Raw genomic sequence first — 24,435 nt, 5'->3', positions numbered from 1 at the left:
CCGGTTTTATACACTGATGATAAGGACCTAACACAGACCTGGGTTTGAAATGACCTCCAATCTCCAAGCCTCGGGCGAGGGAGGCAAGGCGGAGGCTGTTCACTGGGAGGCAAGAAGGACAAGTGGTTCTGAAAAGAATACTTGTTTAAATTCTAGGGTGTTTCTATGGACTCAGGAGAAGGAATACGCCATTGGGGCAGAGAATAAAGCCCTTTTCTGAGCAAGGAGTATAATACATGATAGACATATTTAAATAGTATATAACCTTCACATTAATGTGATTTTGTGCAAATGGTACCCAAGAGTGCAGATTTGAAACAAGAGCTATCCCACAGAATATTATAATTACTTTATTAACATTCTAATCGTTGAGACTTTCAATGGACACAGGAGAAAAACATTTCTTGGCTTAGAAGCTTTCATTTAAAAACAAATAACCTACATGAAACCAGAGGCAATTAGTTTCAAAATTACCAAAACACAATAATAATTTAGTCCTTATTTCAATTAACAAATGGGAACGTAGGTATGGCTTGCTTACAGGGTACTCCTCAAAAGTCGTAATTAAAATTAATTAAATGTCAAATGCCTTAGGAGACCTCATTAATTAGTGGAATCCTGAGTGAATCTTTTTGTAGAGCAATTACTTTGAAAAATAAATAGTCACTTCCAGAGTAATCTTTTTAGTACCTAAGCCTGAACATTGTGTCAGATTTATTTAAGAAAATCTGTCTTTTAATGCCTTTTCTAAGGTTAACATTTGATACAGGAAAAAATTCCAAAGACAAAATAAAATAAAAATTCAGAGCAAAATCCATTCTCATAGCCACTTTTCTGAGTTTATAAATGAACATCTTTTTATAGCTTTTTCCTAACTTTGGTAGTTATGTAAGGTATTCTTGAGAGAGAGAGAGAAAGAGAGAGAGAGAGAGAGAGGGAGCAGGGAGGGGCAGAGCGAGAGGGAGACACAGAATCCGAAGCAGACTCCAGGCTCTGAGCTTTCAGCTACAGAGTGAGACAGGGCTCGAACTCACAAACTGTGAGACCATAACCTGAGTCGAATTGGACGCCTGACTGACTGAGCCACCCAGGAGCCCCTTTGTTTTTAAACCCAGTACGTTTTTTGTAATATCTCAGAGACCCAGCAAAATGAAACTATCACATGTGCTTTTGGAATGTGGGGACAATGGCGCCCGCTTGGATACTGAGCTGGCTGTGGAGGTTGATGTGCCTGTTTCCGTCAGCCTCCTTGACCCTTTGAGAGGGTTTACCATACCCTCACTAAGGAAGGACTGAGGGAAAAAGCCTCCACAAAATCATTTTCTATCTGACCCTAAACTGGAATCTATCCCATATGAAGTTATGGCTATTATTTATTAAATGCTTACCAAGTGCTCGGGCAAAGTGCCAAGCACTTTGTGTGGTATGATAATGCAATGAAGAGGCTGTTATTCTTCCCACAGGAACTGACTCAGGGAGGTTAAGTATTTTGCCAAAGGTACGAAGCTACTATGTGGTAGAGTGAGGAGGATTCCAATCCATGGCTCTTAACGTGCCTCTAATTATCTATCACATAGTGTGGCAGGTCACTTCTCTCCCTGCTTCTAGTTAAATTCCACCGAGACAGGGAAATGAAGTCTCTGGGGATGCTTGGCATTTCTTCCCATGTACCTGCCAATTGTTTAGCCAGTGTGAGGCAGATTCACATACCCCAACTCACTTCTGTACAGCTCAGTCCGTTTTTTTTCCAGCACCTACTGGACTAGGTCCGATCAAATGTGGCATTAAACTCACCCTGTAAGTCTTATTTTTCCCCAAACACCAACAACACAGCGTGCTCTATCACAGGAACTTTATTTATGATGGACTTTAAGCCTTATGCAATGAATATATGCTACCAATCCATCTTATAACAAATCCTTGTGCTTAGTTTCTCAGGGGCTATGGGGAATCATGCTCTCACTATGGTTATCGCATTCTTCATCAATATGGCAGTAATACTTGGTTTAAGCCAGTGGCTCACAACCTAAAGTTCCTTTGATGATTTTCTTTTCATGAACCTCAGGAATTGCTGCCATGTCAATAACCAAGAGTGAATAGACCTTTTTTTCTGTTACTGAAGATGATGGAAGATATTAATCCCCGGGTTCTGGAGTCCCCAGGTTGGACACTGTTGCATAAATGATTTTAGAAGAGCTGTGATTCTACAGTTTTGATGATGATTTGTAATTCAGTGTGCAGACCAGAACAGCTTGGGACTCATACATTCTATTTGTAGAATTTCATGCAATATAGTGTCTTTCCATTATTGTTTTCCAAATGGCATCTTTTTTTAAAAAATGTTTATTTATTTTTAAAAGAGGGAGAGAATGTGGGGCGCCTGAGTGGCTCAGGCGATTAAGCATCTGACTCTAGATTTTGGCTCAGGTCATGATCTCACGGTTTGTGGAGTTTGAGCCCTGCATTGAACGCTGTGCTGGCAGTGTGGTGCCTGCTTGGGATTCTCTCTCTCTCTCTCTCTCTCTCTCTCTCTCTCTCTCTCTCTCTCCCCTCTCCCTCTCTGTTCCTTCCCAGCTTGCTCACGCTCTCTCTCTCAAAGTAAGGACATAAACTTAAAAAAAAGCACCTTCTTATTTAAAAAAAAAAAAAAAGAGGAGGTAGAAAGAGAGAATATGAGCGGGAGAAAGGCAGAGAGAGAAGGAGACAGAGAATCCCAAGCAGGTTCCGCACTGTTAGCACAGAGCCCTATGTGGGGCTCAAACCCACGAACCATGAGATCATAACCTGAAATGAAATTCAGTCAGACGCTCAACCTACTGAGCCAGCGAGGCACCCCCAAAATGGCATCTTCTAAAGAGGAAAAAAAAAAGACAGTTCTTTAAGTTCTTAAAAAAAAAAAGACACTTGTTGAGTGTATCCAGGTAAATATTTTAGACCTATCAACCGGTACCCAAAAAATTAAGATGATGGGGAGAGGCCCACGATGTTATGAAGTAGAAGATGTGTTCAGAATAAATGTATGAACCAAACGGATAATCCACTTAAGAAGGACTGTCAGGTCATTCTGATTTGAGGGCACTTTGCACAATTTAAGAAGGTGAAATGTCACCATTCAGTGATCTGGGCGTGCCCTTTCAGTCTGAGCTCATCTGCAACAACTCTGAGGAGTTCAACTGGCTGTATCCTTTCTCTATTTGGAGCTATGCTTACTTTCTCCTGGGCTATTCCTATAAGGAAGGGAATAGCTTCTCATATTCTGGAAAAATAACTGGCAGAGTTTTGTTTTCAAAAAAACTGTATTAAACAATCTTTATATAGACACCTGGCGACTAGAGCATAATTCTAAATAGCCACATCAAATACAAAGTCTAATAGGGATACATCAATTACTCCTCCACTGAGGATTTTCTATCTGGCCCCACCACCTAGTTTTCCACCTTAAGATACAGGTAGGAAAGTGCTGAAAACATAACCCTGAGGACTCCGGAACTGCAGCACAGTGCAGGAAACACAGTAAGCATGATGGTTGAAGGGGAAAGATTCATTCTCACGGTTACAGAAAGAAACAAACAGCTCCAGAATTTGCTGGGGAGAGAGCGCAGGTCCATGTTGTGACTCAGGACCCTGAGGTAGGAAGTGCAGGAGGAAGAGAAGAGTTAGAAGGACATGAATAGGCTGATAGACACTGCAATGGAGCTGTTGTACCACTGCGTCTTAACAGGCCTGGGTCATGGGCTGTGGCAAACGGAGTTCGTTCACTGATTACGAGCTTTGCTTCCCTTACTAGGAAAGACGTACTTTCGGGGTGCCTGGGTGGCTCAGTCAGTTGAGTGTCCGACTTTGGCTCAGGTCATGATCTCGTGGTTCGTGGGTTCGAATCCTGCGTCGGATTCTGTGCTGACAGTTCGGAGCCTGGAGTCTGCTTCAGATCCTCTGTCTCCCTCTCTCTCTGCCCTTCCCCCACTTGCACTCTGCTCTCTCTCTCTCTCTCTCTCTCTCAAAAATAAACATTAAAAAACAATAAATTAAAAAAAAAAAAAGACATACTTTCTTTGACTCCATTCCATTGCTCCAGCACCTTCTATCCCTAAAGACCTGGGGGGATTTGTCACCTTCCCAGATGATGTCTCACTTGAAAGTGGCCTCACTTGAAAGCTTATTACCATCTTTAATTATTAGGCGGGGCAGCTGTTAAGATACAAGGCATGTCTTTCTCCCAGGACTCACTCCAGTACAACTTTCCAAAAAAGTTTTATTTAATTCTGTGGAGCACTTGAATTTATGCCCCATTAAAGTTCCCTTTTGAAAATTACAAGCTGAAGCCACATCTAACAATTATGACGTTCTCTGGATCCCACATACTTCCTAAAAACGGAAAACTCATTTCATGGTCACAGAGCCAATAGAAAAATATGACTTCATTTGAAATGCCTAATTTTTTCAAGTAAATTAAGTGATTTCAGGTGTTAAAAATTTTTTTTAAAAGTATTCTATAAACACTGGACATGCTCTGAAAAGATTCTCTTGTAAGAAATTACATCGAAGACTGGAGACCAAAATCTTTTCTTCTCCTGTGAGGTTGGCTTTTACGTTCAAATTTAACTCTCACATTTTTAGTACCAAGGTCAAGATAGAGCCTCTTAATATTTGTGTTCTTACTCATCTTTCAATTATGCCACAGAACAAACAAGTGGCACTAGGTTCCTATTTCTAGACTTAGTTACATAATGACTTTGGGTGTGACCACCACGGATGAGTCAATCAATCAGTCAACAAACATGAGTCCCCCCCTATGTGCCAAGTAGGACCAAAGTTGCATGGGAACAGCTGGCATGGTCACAGCCCTAATGAAGATCAGGGTTCCAAGTTTCCAGTAACATCAAACAAAGAGCTGAGTTGAGACATACTGAAAACTCCTTACTTTCCAGGAGGAGTGTCTCCTTTACCTGTTTTCTTGGGGGAAGTGGGGAGAGGAACATCCTCGGACATGAATGAAAATGCCAAGGACTCTAACTTCACCAAGACTTCCCCCCCAATTTTCCATGGCCCCTACTGGGTACAGGGATCTTTGGGCTCGTGTCTTAAAGTCTGTGGAAGATCCTGCAAGGAGCAAGCGCAAGTCCAGATTGGCGGTCTCTGGGGGGTTATATCCTAGAGCAAATGGCCAGAGGGGGGGATCCTCTCTCAGGAAACTGCAGCACTGAGGGCTCCGCGTGGAGAGCTAAGCATGACGCCTGGTACAAAGTGCCGCCTGATGTTCGGGGCTGTCCATGACCTGCCTCCAGCCTTTTCAGCCATCACTGCCTTTCAGACATCCTAGTCACCCTATTCCACTGGCTCAACAGAACTCCTTGTTTTTCCGCACCTGTTCCAGCTTCCACACCTTTGCTTGTGCTATTCTGCCTGGAATGCCTTTCTTTCTCATTTCTCTGCTCTTCCAATTCATGTCTATTTACCAGCTCATTTAAAATGTCATCATCTCCATGAAGCTTATCTCATGCATCACCCAACCAGAAGTTTCTTTCTCCTCCGGACTGCCACACACATTGTCTGTATATGTCTCTCTTCTATTGTTTATCATATTTTCACTTGTATGACAGTCATCTCATTTCATCTGTTAACTTCCCTATAAAACCCAAAGATAGCAGAGTCCAGTCTTATTGATGGTCTTATTTCTCACATCCCACCCAGTGTTTCCAGGGTTTTGAAACCGGGTTCTGCAAAGCTGCAGGGTTCCACAGAGGTGTCTTGAGACCCCCGGGAGGAACAGAGAGAGAACAGGGACACATGGAGACCCCTGCCCCTCAATGTGCTTCAGTCAGATGAGTTCTGATTTTAATTCTTCTATTTATTGTGATTCATGTCAGCCTTTTTTTTTTTTTAAGCTTCTGTTAGAGACAAAAAAAGAAAACCACTGCAACAGACAATGTCAAATAAGTGAATAGAACTACACCCTATGTCTCTAATGCTTTCTTGATTCAGAGATAATGAATTCCAATGATTAAAAAGGAGGAGCAGAGGTTCAGAGTGCCTGTCAATCGAAGAATACAGTCACAACAGAGGGCCCTTTCTCCTGTCCCGTATTGACCTTTTTACATTAAGATTTGATAGAAGCCCTTGGAGCCCTGAACGAGTTATGTTTAAGGCATTAAAACAGAACCACTCCAGCTCCTGGTTCTGCTCTGGTGTGTGAGTGTGTGTGCACATACACGGGCACACCTACTGTGCTTTGATCTCAATGTAACTTCAGGGATACAGGAAAGGGTTACATATCATGCCAATGTCTCTTGATCCCTCTCCTCCCACCCCCCAAATAAATCTACTCTTCCTTTAGTCTTACCACTGTAACTGGCCCTAAATACCCACTCTGTTGCTCAGGCTAAAGCTGCAGACGTTTTCCTTGATTTCTCTTTCCGTCACTACCCACATCCAATTTATCAGTAAGTACACTCGGGTCTACCTCTAAAACATGTTCTGAAGCAGCTCATTTCTCCCTGCTACCAACTGCTGTGGTTCAGGCCTCATCATTTCCTACCTCCATTACTCTAATGTCTCTTCTCTGGTCTCCCGCGGTCTGCCCTCTCCTCCCTATTATCCGCGCTCCAGGCGGCAGCGAAGGGTGTGTTTAAACCCCTCCCGTTACAAACTCTCAAGGTTTCTCATCAAACGTAGAGTACAACTCTGACTCCTAACTGGTAAAAATAATCTGGCAAGTATTTCTATTTCACTCCAAATTAAGCAGATTTGCTTCTCCGGATACTTTCCCATCGGGGAGTTTTCCTTTTCTTTAGGAAAGAAGATGCATTAGTAGATGCCTGAGCAGAGAGACGGAAGGGTGCCATCACTCAAAAACAGAAGGGACTTACAGCTTCAGATTTGGGAGGCACTGGAGGCGGAGGTAGGGCGATCTCTGAAGACTTCACTGCCGCTCCCAGAGCTCCGGGGGCAGGAAGAGGAGAGGCTGCGCACTTGGACCGGACAGAACCTCTGGGCTGATCGCATCTGCTCTCCTCGCTCAGGGAACGAGTGAGGGACTGCTGGCTGGGCTTGCCGTCCTCCAGCCAGAGCTCTTCGTACGGGAGTTCTGACTTGCCTGCGATGCCTGCTGACTCTTCACTGGCTTCCGGGAAAAGGTAGTCGCTCCCACTGTCACCCAGGTCCTGGTAGGGCAGGATGTCATGAGGAAAGGGGGCCCACTCTCCCCCTAGGTCCCTGCAGCCATGAAGGTTCACCTCGCTGTTGCCATGGAGATTGTTGCCGTACACACAGACGGAGAGCCGGTGGAAGGACTGGGTGAGCTCATCGCGAGCGTAGCTAAGCGAATTGGGCACGTGGTTGTGGCCAGAGCACCGGCCCTTCTTGGGGCTCTTGCAGTCCTCATTCCAGTCAGTTTTCACGTCTCGGACAGCCCGGGAATACTCATCGATGTCGAACTGTTCCTGGCAGATACCCAGCCAGTGATGGACCAGGGTTTCGGGCCACACTTCTCCCTTCACCAAGTGTTCTGGGAGGCTAAACTTGGGGACGGTCAAGTGCAAAGGGAAGTGCATGGGGAGGATCTTGTTGTTCCGCAGCACACAGCAAACCACCACTGTCTTGGTCTGGATGTTCACAAACTTGTAGCGATGCCCCTCACGGATGAAGTGGAGGTCGTAGGGGTTCCTGGGGGGAGGGCTGGGCACAGTCACATTCACGGGGAGCCTGGTTTTCTCCACAATGTTGCGGATGGTGTGTTCGCCCTCCTGCATCTGAAGCTCCAGGGGACTCCGGGTGCTAAATCTGCCCTTGCACTGGAATGGAAGGCTAATGCTTTCATTGGTCCGGTGATTCATGCAAATGAGGCAGGGCATTTTGCCTTTGCCCAGCTTACTGATGGAATTGAGTTTCCCAATCTTTTTGAAGATTGTGTTGAGTCGTGACTTTTCTTTGAAAGTCTTTGCATACAAGATTTCTGCCTGCCCCATTAGAGTGAGTTCATCCCCAGTACAGAGGGTGATGTTGTAAACTTCGGTGTCCTCGTTGCACTCACCCGAGGCAACCTACAATAGGATATATCAAATTTTAGGTTAGTTTCCCTTAGTCCATTCCCACAAAGAAGGAGACAACTTGCCATTAAGATACACGAGCACACATACAGAGGAAAATGCTATTTTAACATTCCTTGTGTAAAATTTATATGGTTAGCAATAACACGAAGATAATCATTTAACCTTTTAAAAACACACTCGGCTCTGAAGAAAAAAGCAATCTGTTCATTAATAAAAATTTGAGAAGCACAGAGAAAAGACACAAAAAGAAAATAACACCCACGGGCCTGATTCAGAGACAGCCATGGTTAATGGTTTGATAAACATCCTTCCAGTTTCTTTGTCTATGTAGAATAGCCTATCGTATGAATAATTATTTGGGGACATTAATCTCATCTTTCTGTCTTTCCCAGTTATAAAAAACGCTTCCATGAACACCACTGTAAGAAAATTCCTTATTTTTTAGTATTAAAATTTTATGAAACTTTCTGAAATTGGAATTGGGACAGAGGATGTAAAAATGTTTTATTTCTCCCTGTTCTTGAATTTTATTCTACTCATGTTCATTGGAAGAAATATTAGAAAATACAGATGTAAAAATGAACAAATTCTATAGTTTTACCACTAAAGATAATCTATGTTAACAATTTTATATAAACAAGAGAAAAAAAGAAACGAGATGTGTCGTCTATCTCAGAGATTTGTGAACACACACACACACACACACACACAGTTTTCTTGTTTGGTTTCTCACTATATTCATTTTCTCATGTACTGACCTTCTGTATTTGATTATCTGGGGATGTGCCTTAATTTTTGACTAGTTCGTTATTATTCGATGAGTTTTCCCAATGTTTGGCAATTGTAAATAGTACTGCAACAAATTTTATTTTATTTATTTATTTTTTTTTTACAGTTCAACTATTTCCTTAAGATAAAGGCCCAGAAGTTGAATTGCATGGGTAAAGCTATATATGCACTTGAGAGGTCTAATATGTACTTGCTGTTGTGCTTTATCAATGTTATAGTTATTTATACTTCTTCCACTTTATGAAATTACCTGCCTCTCCATACTCAGGATAAAGAAGTTTAACATTTGCCAATATTAAAGGTAAAGCAAGCATCCTGCGTTTATTCATTCACATTTTATTTCCATTTGCTTTAGTTGACTATTAGGATGGTGAATATGTTTTGGTATTTTTCATGTGGCTATTTAGGTCTCTTACTTTGTGACTGTCTATTTGTGTCCTTCACCCATTTTGCTAATGGGATGGTCATCTTACCTGTTACTTTTCATGTAATGTGAATGTCCTTTATGCTATATATTTTTCAATTTGTTGCTTGAATTTCAACTTTATAACTTCTTTAAGTGCTAAAGGTTTGTCTTCCTATGTAGCAAACATTTTCAAAATTTTCCTTTGTAATTTCATTCTTGGGCATTACGCTTCTACTAGTTAATACAAATCATTGGTTCTGAGTTAGGCGTGATTTTGTCTCCATTCTCCAGGCCCTGAGGACATCTGACAAAGTTTGGAGACGTTTTTGATTGTCATGGCTGGGAGGGTGCTACTTACACCTAGCAGGTAGAGGCCAGGTATATTGTTAAACATGCCACAATCACAGAACAATCCTTCATGGCAAAGAATGATCTAGTCCAGATTTCAGTAGTGCTGAGATTGAGAAAAACTGATACATTTAACCAATATTTTCTTCTAGTATTTTGATGGTGTTTCATTTATTAACTATTTAACTTATTTAATTAAAATTTCTTTGATGGATTATTAAAGGTAGAGATCTCACTTTCATTTTTTAAACAGTTAATGACTGCCCAGTATACTTCCTAAATAACTATTTTATCACGTATTTGAAGTGCTGCTACTTTGATCATGCACTAAATTTATATAACACATGGGGTGCCTGCCTGGCTCAGTGGGTAGAGCGTGCGACTCTTGATCTCAGGGTTGTGAGCTCAAGCCCTATGCTGGGCATGGAGTCCAAATAAAAAAATCAAAAAAATTATAAAACACATACATTCATTGTAACTTATATTTGTATCTACTTTGGGGCCATTTATCTTAATGACCTTTCTGCCTACTGTCTCATCATAACTAAGTTGTTTCAATTTCTACGTCTTTATCTTACATTTTCAGATCTGATAACAAAAGCCCTCATTTGTGGTTATTCTGACTCAAAACATTTTTGGGTGGCAAGAAACGAGAAGCAAAGTCAAAAGTCAAGTAACAGTCTGAGAGAAAATATCTGCAATATTTCTGCAAGTAAAGAACTAACACCCTTAATACATACGCAACTTAAATTTTGAGAGAGAGAGTGTGCACACAAGTGGGGGAGGGTCAGAGAGAGGGAGGGAGAGAGAATCTCAAGCAGGCTCTGCACCATCAGCACAAAGCCCGATGCAGGGCTTGAACCCACGACCCGTGAGATCATGACCTGAGCTGAGGTCAAGAGTTGGATGCCTAATGGACCTGAGCCACTCAGGTGCTCCTACATAAGCAACTTTTAAAAAAATGACCAAAAATCCTCCAGAAAAACTGGCAAAAGTCATAAAAAGCCAATTCACTAAAAAAAAAAAAGTGCACAACAGACTTCAAACCAAGGAAAAGATGTTCAACTTCTTTTATAATTAGAGAAAAGTAAATGAAAATTATACTGAGATACCGCGTCTTATCTCGAACACTGATAACAAAAGCTTGAACTCATACTCAGCTGGGGAGGCTATGAGGGAACAGGTACTCTTGTTCATAGCTGGTGGAAATGCAAAATGATTTCCCCGTGGCGGGGAATTTGACAATATCTAACCAAACTATGCACCCATTTATCCCTCCACTCAGCAATCCTACTTCTAGGAAATTACCCAAAGACATTCCTCCATCAGTGTGAAAATACAAATGCACAAAGTTGAGTATTATTTGTATTTGTACAATACCAGAACCAATCTAAATGCCCAAACATAAGAAATTGATAGAATAAACACAAAACACAAAATAAACACAAAATGTATTATGCAAAAAAGAACAAGAATGAGTTCAATGAATTAACATGAAATGACTTCCATGATATATTAAGTGAAAAAAAAAACCCAAAGTGCATAAAAGTTTATATAATATACTACCTTTTCATTTAAGAAAGAAGGAAAAAAAGCAGTATATGTTTTTCTGCTTATTTTTATATATATAAAAAAAGGAATACAAGAAAAACAAACCAGAAAACAATGAAATTGGTACTTAAGGGAGGTAAGGAGGGAGGGACACCTCTGTGAGTGTGCCTTGCTATCGAGTTTTAAGGTTTAGGAGATATGCTAATGTTCCAACATATTCCAAAAATAAAATAAAGTCAACAAAAATTTAAAAGAAACTGAAAGCTGAATGCAAATGGAAACAGATGAATCCAATCTTATTTTTTTTTTCAACGTTTATTTATTTTTGCGACAGAGAGAGACAGAGCATGAACGGGGGAGGGGCAGAGAGAGAGGGAGACACAGAATCGGAAACAGGCTCCAGGCTCTGAGCCATCAGCCCCAGAGCCTGACGCGGGGCTCGAACTCCCGGACCGCGAGATCGTGACCTGGCTGAAGTCGGACGCTTAACCGACTGCGCCACCCAGGCACCCCAAATCCAATCTTATTTCAAAGAAAAACTTACCACACAGGGGACAGAGACAGAGAAATCATCCACGTAACTTTAAAATGCTTTGACGTCAACTGCCAGTAGGGAAAAAAAACCCAACCCCTATGGTGTTCTTTTAGGTAGATTTGTTTTGCGTAGGAGAATGGACATAGGGATTCTGAGACCATTTATGTATATTGCAAAAATAAACAAATGACTAAACATATTCTCTTGAGAGCCAGAATTTTCACTGTGGAGGGAAGACAGAAATGTGGAACTAGGAAAGGTAAGAAAGAACTCCACTGGGTTGACTGAAATTGGGAGGCACTTGTATTAACTCATAATTTTAGGAAACTGTACATGCTCACACACATCTATGTCTTAGCTTTGTTCTTTCCAAGGGATTAGAAGTAAAGACATCACCGAATATACCTAGTGTCCCAAACCATTCCCTACTAAAAGGAATCTTGATTCCAGGACTAGGGCAGGAAAGGTATAAGATAAGCTTGGGACATTTTGTTGTGCCAGAAAGTGAAGAAGTGCTCCCGACATGATGGGAACATGTCAAAAGGACACAGGAGTCAGCCTGAATTGGCCTCCACTGGCCAAATCTGGGATGATCTGAACATCATAATACATAAAGACTGCAATTAATTATAATCTATTGAACAAAGCAGGAATGCCTAAGTCCACACTGTTATCAAAATGAGGAATGAATGAAAAAAATGAAGGGGGTAAGGTGACAAATGCACAGGAGTGGTGGGATTCAAGATTGGTCTACACAAGAAATATTAAGAATGCTTAATTTATAGGATGAGTTTGATTGAGTAGGTTATGTGAGTGGTCTTAGAGTGTCTTCCCTCAAAATGCATACTGATTGCAAGGGGAGAAAAAATAACTACAGACTGGAGAAACTAAACAACACTCTGACCAGGTGATCAAATTTAATACAACCAGAGAGGGATCCCCATGTCGTGTGCCTCTGGATGTGATTCCTGATTTTAGGACCTCAGTTATAGAACATTCCACCTACAACTGCATTACTAGAATCTAATTACCTAATTACAAAGAAAGAACAGACAAACCCAAATTGAGAAATATTGTATAAAATACCTGGTGTATGTTCCTGAAAAACATCCATGTGATGAAAGACTGAAAGACAAGAAAGGCTGAGGAACTGCTCCAGGTTAAAGTGAATTAAAGACAAAATGCAACATAAATGCAACATGCAATCCTGGAATGGATTCTGAACTAAAGGGAAAAAAATGCTATGAAGTACAACTTGGATGGATTGTAGAGTATCACATCACTTATGTAAAAATATGCTATTTTGGGGGCGCCTGGGTGGCTCAGTCGGTTAAGCGGCCGACTTCGGCTCAGGTCATGATCTCGCGATCCGTGAGTTCGAGCCCCGCATCGGGCTCTGTGCTGACCGCTCAGAGCCTGGAGCCTGTTTCAGATTCTGTGTCTCCCTCTCTCTCTGCCCCTCCCCGTTCATACTCTGTCTCTCTGTCTCAAAAATAAATAAACGTTAAAAAAAAATTAAAAAAAATGCTATTTTTACATAAAAAATATCCTTATTCTTAGAAATATACACTGATGTATTAAGGAGGAAAGGGCATAATGTATGTAATTCACTCTGAAATGATTCAGAAAAATATAAGTTATATGTGTGTATGTATATGTGTATATACGGGGTAGAGGATGATGAAACAAATGTGGCAAAATGTTAAAAGCTGGTGAATCTGGTATGGTGTTTAGGGCGATCTTTTATTACTGTATTTAGGGAGATCTTTTATTATTCTTGCAAACACTTTTTAAGACTGCAAGTATCTCAAAATAAAAAGTTCAAACAGGGGGCGCCTGGGTGGCTCAGTCGGCTAAGCGTCTGACTCTTGGCTTTGGCTCAGGTCACGATCTCACCTTTTGTGAGTTCGAACCTTGCATCAGGCTCCATGCTGACAGTACGGAGCCTGCCTGGGGTTCTCTCTCTCCCTCTCTCTCTCTGCCCCTCCTCTGCTCTGTCTCTCAAAATAAATACACTTTAAAAAAAGTTAAAACAGGGCACTAAGAAAATTTTAGATATTTTTGCCTATTTTTCCAGATGAGCTTCACAATCATTTTGTCTATGGTTTGCATTGGTAATTTTATTGGCAGTGAATCTACCTACTGTTTTGGCAAGGAGTGACATCATCATCATATTTATAAATAAGCACATGACAATGCTCATCATTTATTGAGATTTTATTTCCCTAATTAAGTTTGCCTTTGTTGCCGATCCCTGAACATTGCTGTTCATTTGTACTGGCTGCATATGATTTGTTGCGATCCCCTATGTCCAGGAACCTCACTGCAAGAGTTTTTTCCAGTTGATCACCTTGAGATTCTTAAGTGACTAAATCTTACGTAACCAATGCAAACTTTATCTTTTTTTTTTTTTTTTTTTAGTTTTCAACCCTTCTCCCTGACAACAGTATGGTGGTGAGAGTGTTGTTCCATATTTTAATATGAATATCATCAGTATTTTAATATCAAATGAGGAATTTGATGGTTTGACATGGATTTTTTAAATCATATTAGTAATGTGTCTTACCAATTCTAGTTTTCTAAATGTTTCTACAAGAATTTTTTTTTTTTTAAGGTTTATTTATTTTGAGAGAGAGACAGAGATAGAGAGCAATGGAGGGGCAGAGAGAGAGAGAGGGAGAGAGAGAAACCCACGCAGGCTCCACGCTGTCATTGCAGAGCCTGAAGTGGGGCTCGACCTCACAACTGTGAGATCATGATAAGAGCTGAAATCAAGAGAGTTGGACACTCAATCGACTGAGCCATCCAGGTGCCCCTCTACAAAGAAATTTTAAAAATGTTTTTAATCAAATGCCATTTCTGTATCCAATAAAATAGTCATGTTTATTTTTAATTTTGATGTGCTATGTTTTATATGAGTAGACTCTCAAATATTGAAACAACCCTATATGCCTGAAATAATTATGAGCGTGGTGCACTTAAAACTACACTACATGATTCTTCTGATACTATTTCATCTATGACTTATGTATCTTAGTCACAGATGAAATTAGTCTGTAGCTCTATTATGTTATCTTTGTCGGGTTTTCGTATCAAGCTTATTTTATACTAAGCTGGAGATAGATTTTTTTTCTTTTATGTTACTGAAAAAGCATCTGGGTAAAGTGACCAGCAATGTTCATGTTATTTACTAAGCAGTAATCATCAGTGTGTGTTTAGAAAACCTGACGGTGGCAATCTCTGTAAATAGTTTCTTACCCACTATTCTAGGTCATTCTATGTAATTTTAAACTTTGGAACGCAATCTGTCAATCCGTATTAGCACTATAGAAAACAAACAGCTCCATTGTCTTGTTAGTGAAGTGTGTTTCTCTGTAGCAGGCACTATCAGAACATAAATGCCAGCACAATATTATTTTAATGGTAGTTCAGGCTCTCCAAGTCCATTTTAGGTGACTAAGATCAAGTGTTGCTATTATTTTTAACAAGACCTCAATTTAATTGTATTTACTTTCAGACTCTGTATTCATCTGGGCGTCTATACTGGAATAAGTTTAGGAATCTAAATAAATAAATTAGTAATAAATAAGCACAATTTGGGGGGCCTGGGTGGCTCAGTAGGTTGAGCATCTGACTCTTGATTTCAGCTCAGGTCATGATCCCAAGGATACTGGATGGAGCCCCGAATCAGTCTCTGTGCTGAGCGTGGAGCCTGCTTGAGATTCTCTTCCCCCACCCAGCTGACCCTCTATCCTGCTTGCACACTCTCTAACAAAAATAAAATAATAAAATAAAATAAAATAAATATAAATGAACTTATTTGGAATAATTTCAGATTTGCAGAAATGTTGCAAAGTTGTATACCCTTTGTCTAACTTCTCCTGTTAACATGCTACTGAACCGTGGCACGTTATTATCAAAACTAAGAAATTAACACTAATACAAGACTACTAAGTCAACCACAAAGTTTATTTGGACTTCATTAATTTTTTTCCCACTAATGTCCTTTTTCTGTTCCAGGATCAAGCCAGGATATCACAAGTCCTTTATTTTGTGAGTTTCTTGGTCTTTCCTTGTTTTTTATGACCTTGAGAGTTTTAAAGAATATAGATTAGGTTGTTCTTTTTTCTTAAATTTTTTTTTCAACATTTATTTATTTTTTGGGACAGAGAGAGACAGAGCATGAACGGGGGAGGGGCAGAGAGAGAGGGAGACACAGAATCAGAAACAGGCTCCAGGCTCTGAGCCATCAGCCCAGAGCCCGACGCGGGGCTCGAACTCACGGACCGCGAGATCGTGACCTGGCTGAAGTCGGACGCTTAACCGACTGTGCCACCCAGGCGCCCCAGGTTGTTCTTTTTTCTAAAAAGAGAGGGAGCAAGGGAGTAAGTAGGCTCCATGCTCCTGATGCAGGGCTCCATTCTACGACCCGGGATCATGACCTGAGCTGAAATCAAGAGTCAGATGCTCAACTGACTGAGCTACCCAGGTGCCCAGAGAAGAGAGTTTTTTTTTTAAGCTAATAAATCATTTCTAAATTACAGTATTTGGCACATACCAGGGCTGACTTTCTTTTCCCACAGGACTTATAGACTCAAGGCTTCAGTTACTTTATTCTCTTGACTTTGGTCACGAAGAGTCCCTATGAAGATTCATTTAATTCTACTTTTAGTTTATCCCTAAGGCTTTTATTTTCAGCTAGCATCTAGCCATGTTTACAATAATACAGATCAGAGGTCAGCAAACTATTGTGCATAGTCCAAATGTGGCCCACCATCTGACTTTGTAAATAAAGTTTTATTAGGACATTGCTGTGTTCATTCCTTTATGCACAGTTTACGACTGCTTTCACTCTACAATGGCAGCGCTGAGTGGGTGCAACGGTAACTGTAAGCCCGCAAACTAAAACAAATTTTTTAAAAAGTAGTGTCCATGTTGGGTGTGGAGCACAATGCGGGGCTTGAACTCTCAACCATGAGATCAAGACCTGAGCTGGCACCAAGAGTTGGACTCTTAACTCACTGAGTCACCCAGGTGTCCCACCACAAATGTATTTATTCTTTGTCCCTCTACAGAAAAAGTTTGCCAAGCCCAGGGATAGATGAGTGAAAAGATCTATGGCCTTTGGAAATTAACTGGAACAAAACTATTAACTAAGTTATGAGCTGAGTTTGTATCTGCCCTTAGTATTAGGTGACCTCAGGCAAAATGAGAACATTACCGCTACCGTCTACTCTACTAGCTTCATCAGTGTATGTAAACAACTTCCCACAGTGGCAAGTTCTCAATAAATAGAGGCCATTAATATTACTTTTATGAACAATAAAAACATTAAAGAAGTTTTAAAAAGTAAGCTCTGTGCCCAGTTTGGGGCTCGAATTCACAACCCTGAGATCAAGAGTTGAATTCTCTACCAACTGAGCCAGCCAGTCGCCCCCGAAACATTTAAATTCTTTTATTTATTTTGAGAGAGAGTGAGCATGAGCAGGGGACGGCAGAGACAGAGGGGACAGAGGATCTGAAAGGGCTCTGCGTGGACAGCAGACAGTGGGGTTGGTGCCTATGTCGGGCTTGAACTCCTGAACCGTGACACTATGACCGGAGCCAAAGTCAGAGTCTTAACCAATTGGGCCACCCAGGCACCCCACAAAAACATTTAACTTCTTAATAATTCTGTTTCATATTGCCTTTCACCTCTGTGTAGGTTCATGTTGGCTTCTATTTCTACCTACTACTGTTTTCAAGCCCTAACCACTACTTCAAGCATTATCCTTTCTTCTGTACTGAAGAATTGCTCAAGTTTTTATTCAATGTGTTATCCCAAAATAAAACTTAATGTCAGAATAGGGCCTGAAATATCCTTACAGTTACATCCCAAAGGAAGTGAACACATTGAAATGATTCAAAAAAACACACCGTTTTAAGGCAGACTAGCCTCCAAAATGCTCAGATGCACTGCTGTACTACTTCCTTTTTAGTAAAACTTTGTAAAAAACTTGGCAGTTCATCCATTTGGATCAGGATGGAGACAGGGATGTTGAGAGAAAGGGTTCTCATGAGACTTGAGAAACACACACACACTCACTCACACAACAAACTATTTCCAGTTAACATCCAAGGAGCTTCTCAATTGTGACGGAGTAACAGAGCAGATGTTTCTTTCTAGACCTTGAAATCAACTTAATATATTTTTCCTAATTTACCTTTATAAACATACACCTTCTAGAATGAAGAAATCATGGGGTCTAGTGAGTACCACACACCGAAAGAACTGAAAGCGAACGTCCGTGTAGCTTGTGAGACACAAATCAAGACGGGACGCGCACAGTTTAAACAGCTCAAAATTATCCTTACTAAATGTCACTCTCTGGGCACATTCAACAGTTTTGTCGACGTTCTTGTGTATGTGTATACTTCTAGAGGAAGTTACTCCTACTCCCATGCATAAAAACGTATAACATATGTGAGTACAATCTGTAATTCCACGCTCCCAACCCTGATGGCATCATTAATGCCAGCAATTAGTTCTGCATAAATTATGAGACTAGCGTCCCAGCCGATCTTGTGGTCACTGCTGGTGACGGGCGAAGAATCTCCTGAATAAATGCTCTTCCTCTGGCAGTTGAGCCAGTCTCCTCTGGTTTCCACAGATGTGATTTATTTGCATAATTTCTTTCCTTTTTTATTTTTGTAAGAGCAAAAGAAACAATGCGTTCTGTCTAAGTGCTTCGGTATGCGTGCCTGCTTAACATTTCCAGTTTCAATGTTTCCTGAGAGGAAGTAATTCAGAGTGTGTTATCTAAACAACTCTAATAGGTCTAATCCAGGAAACTATCAGGGTTTTACTGTTCATAATACCATTCGGAATTAATACCCCATGGTCGAGCAACATTTTAAAACACTGATATAAAGTTTTACACACACCCACACCCACAGACAGCTCTGGCAACAGATAATCTGTTTTCTAAGAACAGTTGTTCTAAAGATCAAACATGTTACAGAGGTCAACATTTCAACTCTTGAAAAAAAAAATCAGGATTGATCTGACTGCTAGGTCAAATAACTAATATTTGATTAGTATTAGGTCATTTCCCCCCAAACTTCAATTTTTGTATCTCTTTTCTTTGGGAAAATGGCAGAAAATGAGGAACAACAGGCATGAAGAGTTAAGATAAATGTCGATCCTGAGTGTTCCTCTCTCTTTTTAAACAGGAAATAGGACAAGGAGGAGAAGCGTGTGGCAATGATTTAATTTGCAGTGGTATGGCAGAGGGCTTGCCAAATGGTCGTTTTCCAGACAAGGCCTGAAAACCTCAGAAGACCAACAACAACAAGAACAACAAAAATCAAAGCCACCGGGCTATCTTCAAACACTGACATAATTAACCTCACGATTGTATCCAATTTATCATTCTGAATGACTCTTGAAAATAAAGGACATCTGACTCATGGTAAAGAAAACATGCAATTAAAAAAATTTTTTTCTTACATCTGACAAAATTTAGATTGGCCAATAATTGATAATTTCTGATCTCTCTGGAATATAGTCAAGAACAAGGCAGTGAGCTCAAGGCCTCTGATCAGCCAAAAAAAATATGATGTTAATGTTAGGGCTTATAGAAAAGCCTTGAAAGACCATATCTCAGCATGCTTACTCCCCTATAATAAAAATTCCATTCAAACTGTTACCAGACCACAGCAGAATAGAAGTGGAAATTAAAACTGGACAAAGGGATGGTTAATTAAGGCAGGTACTCTAACCAATAAAAGGCAACAAACAATCTTACCGAGACCGTAAAACACCCAATTCTCGGGGTGGAAGGTCTCTTCATGCAAAGACTAAAGTCATACAACACCTCGGGAGATGGAGAGAAGTTTAACTTTGGTTCAAGGACTTCTCTTTAAGATGACAGAAAAGTATTCTACATTTTAGGAAACAAACGAAATTATAGTTCTTTTTTTGGACAGAACTTCAGATAAAATTCACAGCTCCCCCCCAAACCTGGCTAACTAGAATTACTTGCACTTGAAAGGTTCCAGAGAGGTAGAAAATGCCAGAGCAAATAATCCCTATTCGTTTTGAAAACTCCCAAGAAAAACCCACCTCTCTGATTATTACAATCCTACAACTTGGGGAAGAGATGCTTCTTTTGAATTGTCAAGACAGACACTAGGCATGGTATTTTAAACTCGGAATGATGGTTACACCTGAACTACACTCTTAAAACAACACGTCCACCCACAAAATTCCCCCAAAGAAGTATCACTTTAGGACGACCATAGGATGGCCGACAAATGCAGAACAAAGGCAACTAGCAAGCTGTTTTTGCCCGAAAGACAAAATGATCAGGAAGATGTCATAGAATGAAATAGACAAGAGTAGAATCACAAGCAGCCTAACACCTCTCAATTAATGTATTTTCAAGGCCTTGTCTGTAGTTGTTCTGTTAAAATGAGTAAAGAGAGTAGCATGACATATGTTTCACTTGTTAACTACTTTATACATGGAAATAAGATACAGTCCAACTAGTTGGCACAGGGGGAAGAGCTTTATTTCATCTTTTTCAGATGGCAGCTTAAAAAGGGTAACTAATATGTTAAGATAAAAGGCACATGAATTGCCTCAAATCTATGAGTTGGGGATAAAACCCTAGTGGATTCTCATAACTTGGAAGCCTTGGAAAAAATCCAAAGTTCAGCATCGAGTTGCACCAATCACTCACGTTAAACTTTAGAACTCGCCTTATTTATTCAATGGTGCATTGAAACCACGTCGTGTATCTTTAACACTGCTTCAAGCAACAATGCAAGAACCCAACTGTATGTAGCCTTGTTTCTCTGATAATACTGGTTAATACTTTAAAATTTTGGGGCTAACCCTTTACAGAAGTATTTTTGTTGTGGTTCAAAAGGGTTCACTTAGATACATGCTGCACGGATGCTGACAGTAAGTTAACTTGTAGAATTTTCTCTTTTAAATGCTTGCGTCAGGAAAGATCTAAAAACTTACATGTGTAACACTCAGACTGTTGCCAAGTCCCATGTGTGAGACCACAGGTGTTCCAAAGTACAAAAGACAGGAAGATTTGGCTAGGTAGTAATTATTGGACACCTTTGTTTGGATTTTTAAATAAGAAAATGAATTAACCATGCAAGCTACTGAGTCAACGCGAAAGGGTATTCTGATCACAATTGTGAGCCTTATCTGAAATCCACAAATAGCATTTGGGGGAGCACAAAGATGACCGGATTGAATCAGGAGACTAAGCTTTGCTGCTAAGTGGTTTTGTGGCTTTGTGAGAATCAATGAAGTCGGCTAACATCTGTTTCTTAGTTTTCCTATTTGCTAAAAGGAGTAGGACTCAGTGTTGTGTTAAGGGCCTTTCCAGATCTAAAGAACGTGGCGATTTTCAAAACCGTCTGTAAACTTCCTAGTCCCGTGAGATTATTTATAATATTTTATCATTTTACTCTTGGTCATGTTTCTCAGTATTAAGAAGCTGAGTTAGCATTTAAGTCTCTGAATCTTAACAGGATTTTTTTTTTCCCTATTAAAAAAGACAACGCTGCAATCCTTCTCCAACCATTAGGATAGCTTTGCTGCTAGACATTATCACCTCTGCAGAAAACAGGTGCCAAACCCAGTAATCACAAGCCAAGATGTAGGTGACAAGAACGTTGGCTCGCTCTCGCCCCAGACCACATGGCAATGGCTCTGAAGAGATCTGTGCAGGCAGAGGTGGTGCCTATGCTCCCGCTCTCACTGAAATCTCACAATTCCCCAGTGGGACGTTTTCCCCAGTTGAGACAATGCAAACTTGTTATTTTGCCTCTGGGGAAATCTATGCTTGGAACAGCTGAAACCTTGGACCTCACTAGCTGGAATGAAAATAGCAACATTATAGCATCCAGATTAGGGTATTTGGACTCTCTCTGACTCGAGAGCACTAATTTTAATGAAGAGGCTTTTGGGCGACAGCAGTGAAGCCAGAATGTCTCTTCCACACTTAGAGATGGCAAGTTACCCAACGCCAAACTGAAGGCCATCTTTTCTTCTCTCTGCTCATGTCTCAGTAAAGACAGAACTGAAATTAGGACTGAATTTGTTAGTCATTATTTTGATGGCAGAAGAAGTGTATGTGTGGGAAAATTTTTCATCATTACTGGGCTCAGTTCAAAAGGCTGGAAAACATTTGGAATAATTCACTGGGTACCAGCATGATAAGTTTCCAAAGAAGTACTTGAGGTGAAGGGGTATTTTGAAACAACAGTTACTATGTACTGAGGTTTTATTTATTTATTTAAAAAAAATTTTTTTAACGTTTATTTATTTTTGAGACAGAGAGAGACAGAGCATGAATGGGGGAGGGGCAGAGAGAGAGGGAGACACAGAATCGGAAACAGGCTCCAGGCTCCGAGCCATCAGCCCAGAGCCCGACGCGGGGCTCGAACTCACGGACCGCGAGATCGTGACCTGAGCTGAAGTCAGATGCTCAACCGACTGAGCCACCCAGGCGCCCCTGTACTGAGGTTTTAATATAGAGTCCAGGGTACAAAGTACTAAATAAAGAGTAAGTGAAATAATCTGTGCTGGGAATTCTTTTTTTTTTTTTTTTTTAAATGGGAAACTTAATTTTAGTATGATTTTATGTTCTGAATCAGAGGTTGGCAAACTTTTTCTTATAGGGCCAGACAGTAGTAATTTTAGACTTGTATGCCATATGGTTTCTGCTACAATTACTCAACTCCACTGTTATATTGTGGAAGCAGCCAGACACCGAACATATATGTATATGGATGCAGTGGCTGTGTCCCAATAAAGCTTTATTTGCGAAACAGGTGCCTTACTCCAAGGCTGTGGTTGGTGAACTCCAATACTAGTCACTTGCAAAGCACGTTAGTGCCATTACTTCATGAAATTCTCATGAAACGTTTACGAGGAGGGTGGAATCACCCCCATTTTGCAGGTGATGACACCAGGACCGAAGGGGTCATGTGACCTTTCTGTGTTCATAGTCAATGCCTGGACTTGGAGTGTGAACTCAGCTCCAAATTCAGAGCCTGAGCTACACTACGCACTCCAACATGCTCTTTAGATCCACGACAGCTTGTTTAGAAGAAGATGTATGCCTGCAAATTGTTGGGTGGTGATTTTTCTTATTAAAAGGTAGAGGAATGAGCCTTCAGTTGGGATGGCCAACTGAACTAGGTCATCTTCTGACTGGAAAAGAACATGACAATAGAGATCGTTGATGAACAACTAAAAGAAACAAGAAAGAAAATGCCGGTTACAGTTAAAAACAAACATGCAGTAAAGCAGGTAAAAAGAAACAAAACTCTCACCACAGGAACCAAAAACTGAAATGGATAAAGGAAACAGTGTGAAAGAGGCAGGTGACTGTTGTTTTAAAAATATCGAATGCCATTAGCTTTGGAGAGATTGGAGCCAATGGACACAGATAATGAGCAAGAGGTTACCTGTCCACATATTCTTTCATCTCCTTCACCATCTCACTTCCCATTTTCTTTTTTTTTTTTTTAATGTTTATTTATTTTTGAGAGAGAGGGTGTGTGTGTGTGCATTCAGACGGGAGAGGGGCAGAGAGAGAGGAAAAGAGAGGATCTGAAGCAGGTTCTGTGGTGACAGCAGAGAGCCCAACGTGGGGCTCGAACTCACGAACCGCAAGATCATGACCTGAGCTGGCGCTGGACGCTTAACTGAATTACCCAGGCGCCCCTCATCTTCCATTTACTACCACCTTAGTTAGATGCTCAAACAGACATAGATTTGAAAAAAATAGCTACTCCTCTCATTTCCTGTACAGTATTACCACCTAAAGTTTGATTTCAAGTATTTTATTTATTTTTTAAAGTTTATTTATTTTTGAGAGTGAGAGAGAGAGTGTGTCTGAGCAGGGGAGCGGCAGGGAGAGAGGGACAGAGAAAATCCCAAAGAGGCTCCATGCTAAAAGCACGGGGCTTGAACCCATGAATCATGACCTGAGCCAAAATCAAGAGTTGGGTGTTCAACTTCCTGAGCCACCCAGGTGCCCCCAATTTCAAGTATTTTATATTCTACTACCACTCCAATTTTGCACATCACTTTCTTAACCAGTTCACAAGTTCCTTAACCCCATATTAGGACTCCTAGTTCTCACTGGGGTGATACTTCTTGTATTCACACTTTTTTTATCCAGTGAGGAGTCCACGGCTCATCACTATCTGTCACTCTAGGGCGTACTTCATCCACACTTTTTCTAATTTCTGTTACGCTCACCTAGTACAGCCCCAGCTCTGATTAAACGCAACACTCTGTCTACTCTGTATCTGCATCCTGGAAGCCAAAGATGGCTGGAAGAAAACAGCTGGTGCTGAGTAATCTCACTTGAAATTTATACCTTGACAAAACTCTGGGACCATCCTACTGTGTACTTCCCTGGCAAAAACTTACTTTCGGATCTCTGAGCTGTTATTTTCTTCCTGTCAAGGCTAGCAAAGGCTTCCATTTTGCTGGATTTCACAGTGAGTTCCAAGTCCTCTAATCCAATCACTAAGTAACATTTGACACTGTTGCCCCTTCCTCTTTGAAACGCTTTTTGTCCTGTGGCTTCTGGAACATCCATCCACATGCTCCCCCATCTTACTGTTACTCCTTGCAGTCTCTCCTGGACCTCAATGCAGGGGTGTTCTAGGGCTCAGTCTTTGGTCTCTTCTCTTCTTCATCTAGTCTCTAGGTCAGAGTTTCCTAGCTTCGGCAC

At 40.7% G+C, this 24,435-nt stretch overlaps 1 protein-coding gene across 4 annotated transcripts in view; it reads right to left on the bottom strand.

The window, feature by feature from the left end:
• Positions 1-24,435, bottom strand: part of GAREM1 (GRB2 associated regulator of MAPK1 subtype 1) — a 205,595-nt gene that overhangs the window by 15,302 nt on the left and 165,858 nt on the right. For all 4 annotated transcript variants that reach the window (XM_040479139.1, XM_040479137.1, XM_040479138.1 and 1 more), the window contains one exon: positions 6,867-8,039. In XM_040479139.1, coding sequence (XP_040335073.1) covers positions 6,867-8,039 — 1,173 coding nt within the window. The remainder of the gene's footprint in view (positions 1-6,866; positions 8,040-24,435) is intronic.

This window comes from Herpailurus yagouaroundi, unplaced genomic scaffold (assembly GCF_014898765.1).
Source record: "Herpailurus yagouaroundi ecotype Mexico unplaced genomic scaffold, PumYag 142, whole genome shotgun sequence".
NCBI classification, from domain to species: Eukaryota; Metazoa; Chordata; class Mammalia; order Carnivora; family Felidae; genus Herpailurus; species Herpailurus yagouaroundi.
This window is presented reverse-complemented; position numbering and strand designations above follow the sequence as displayed.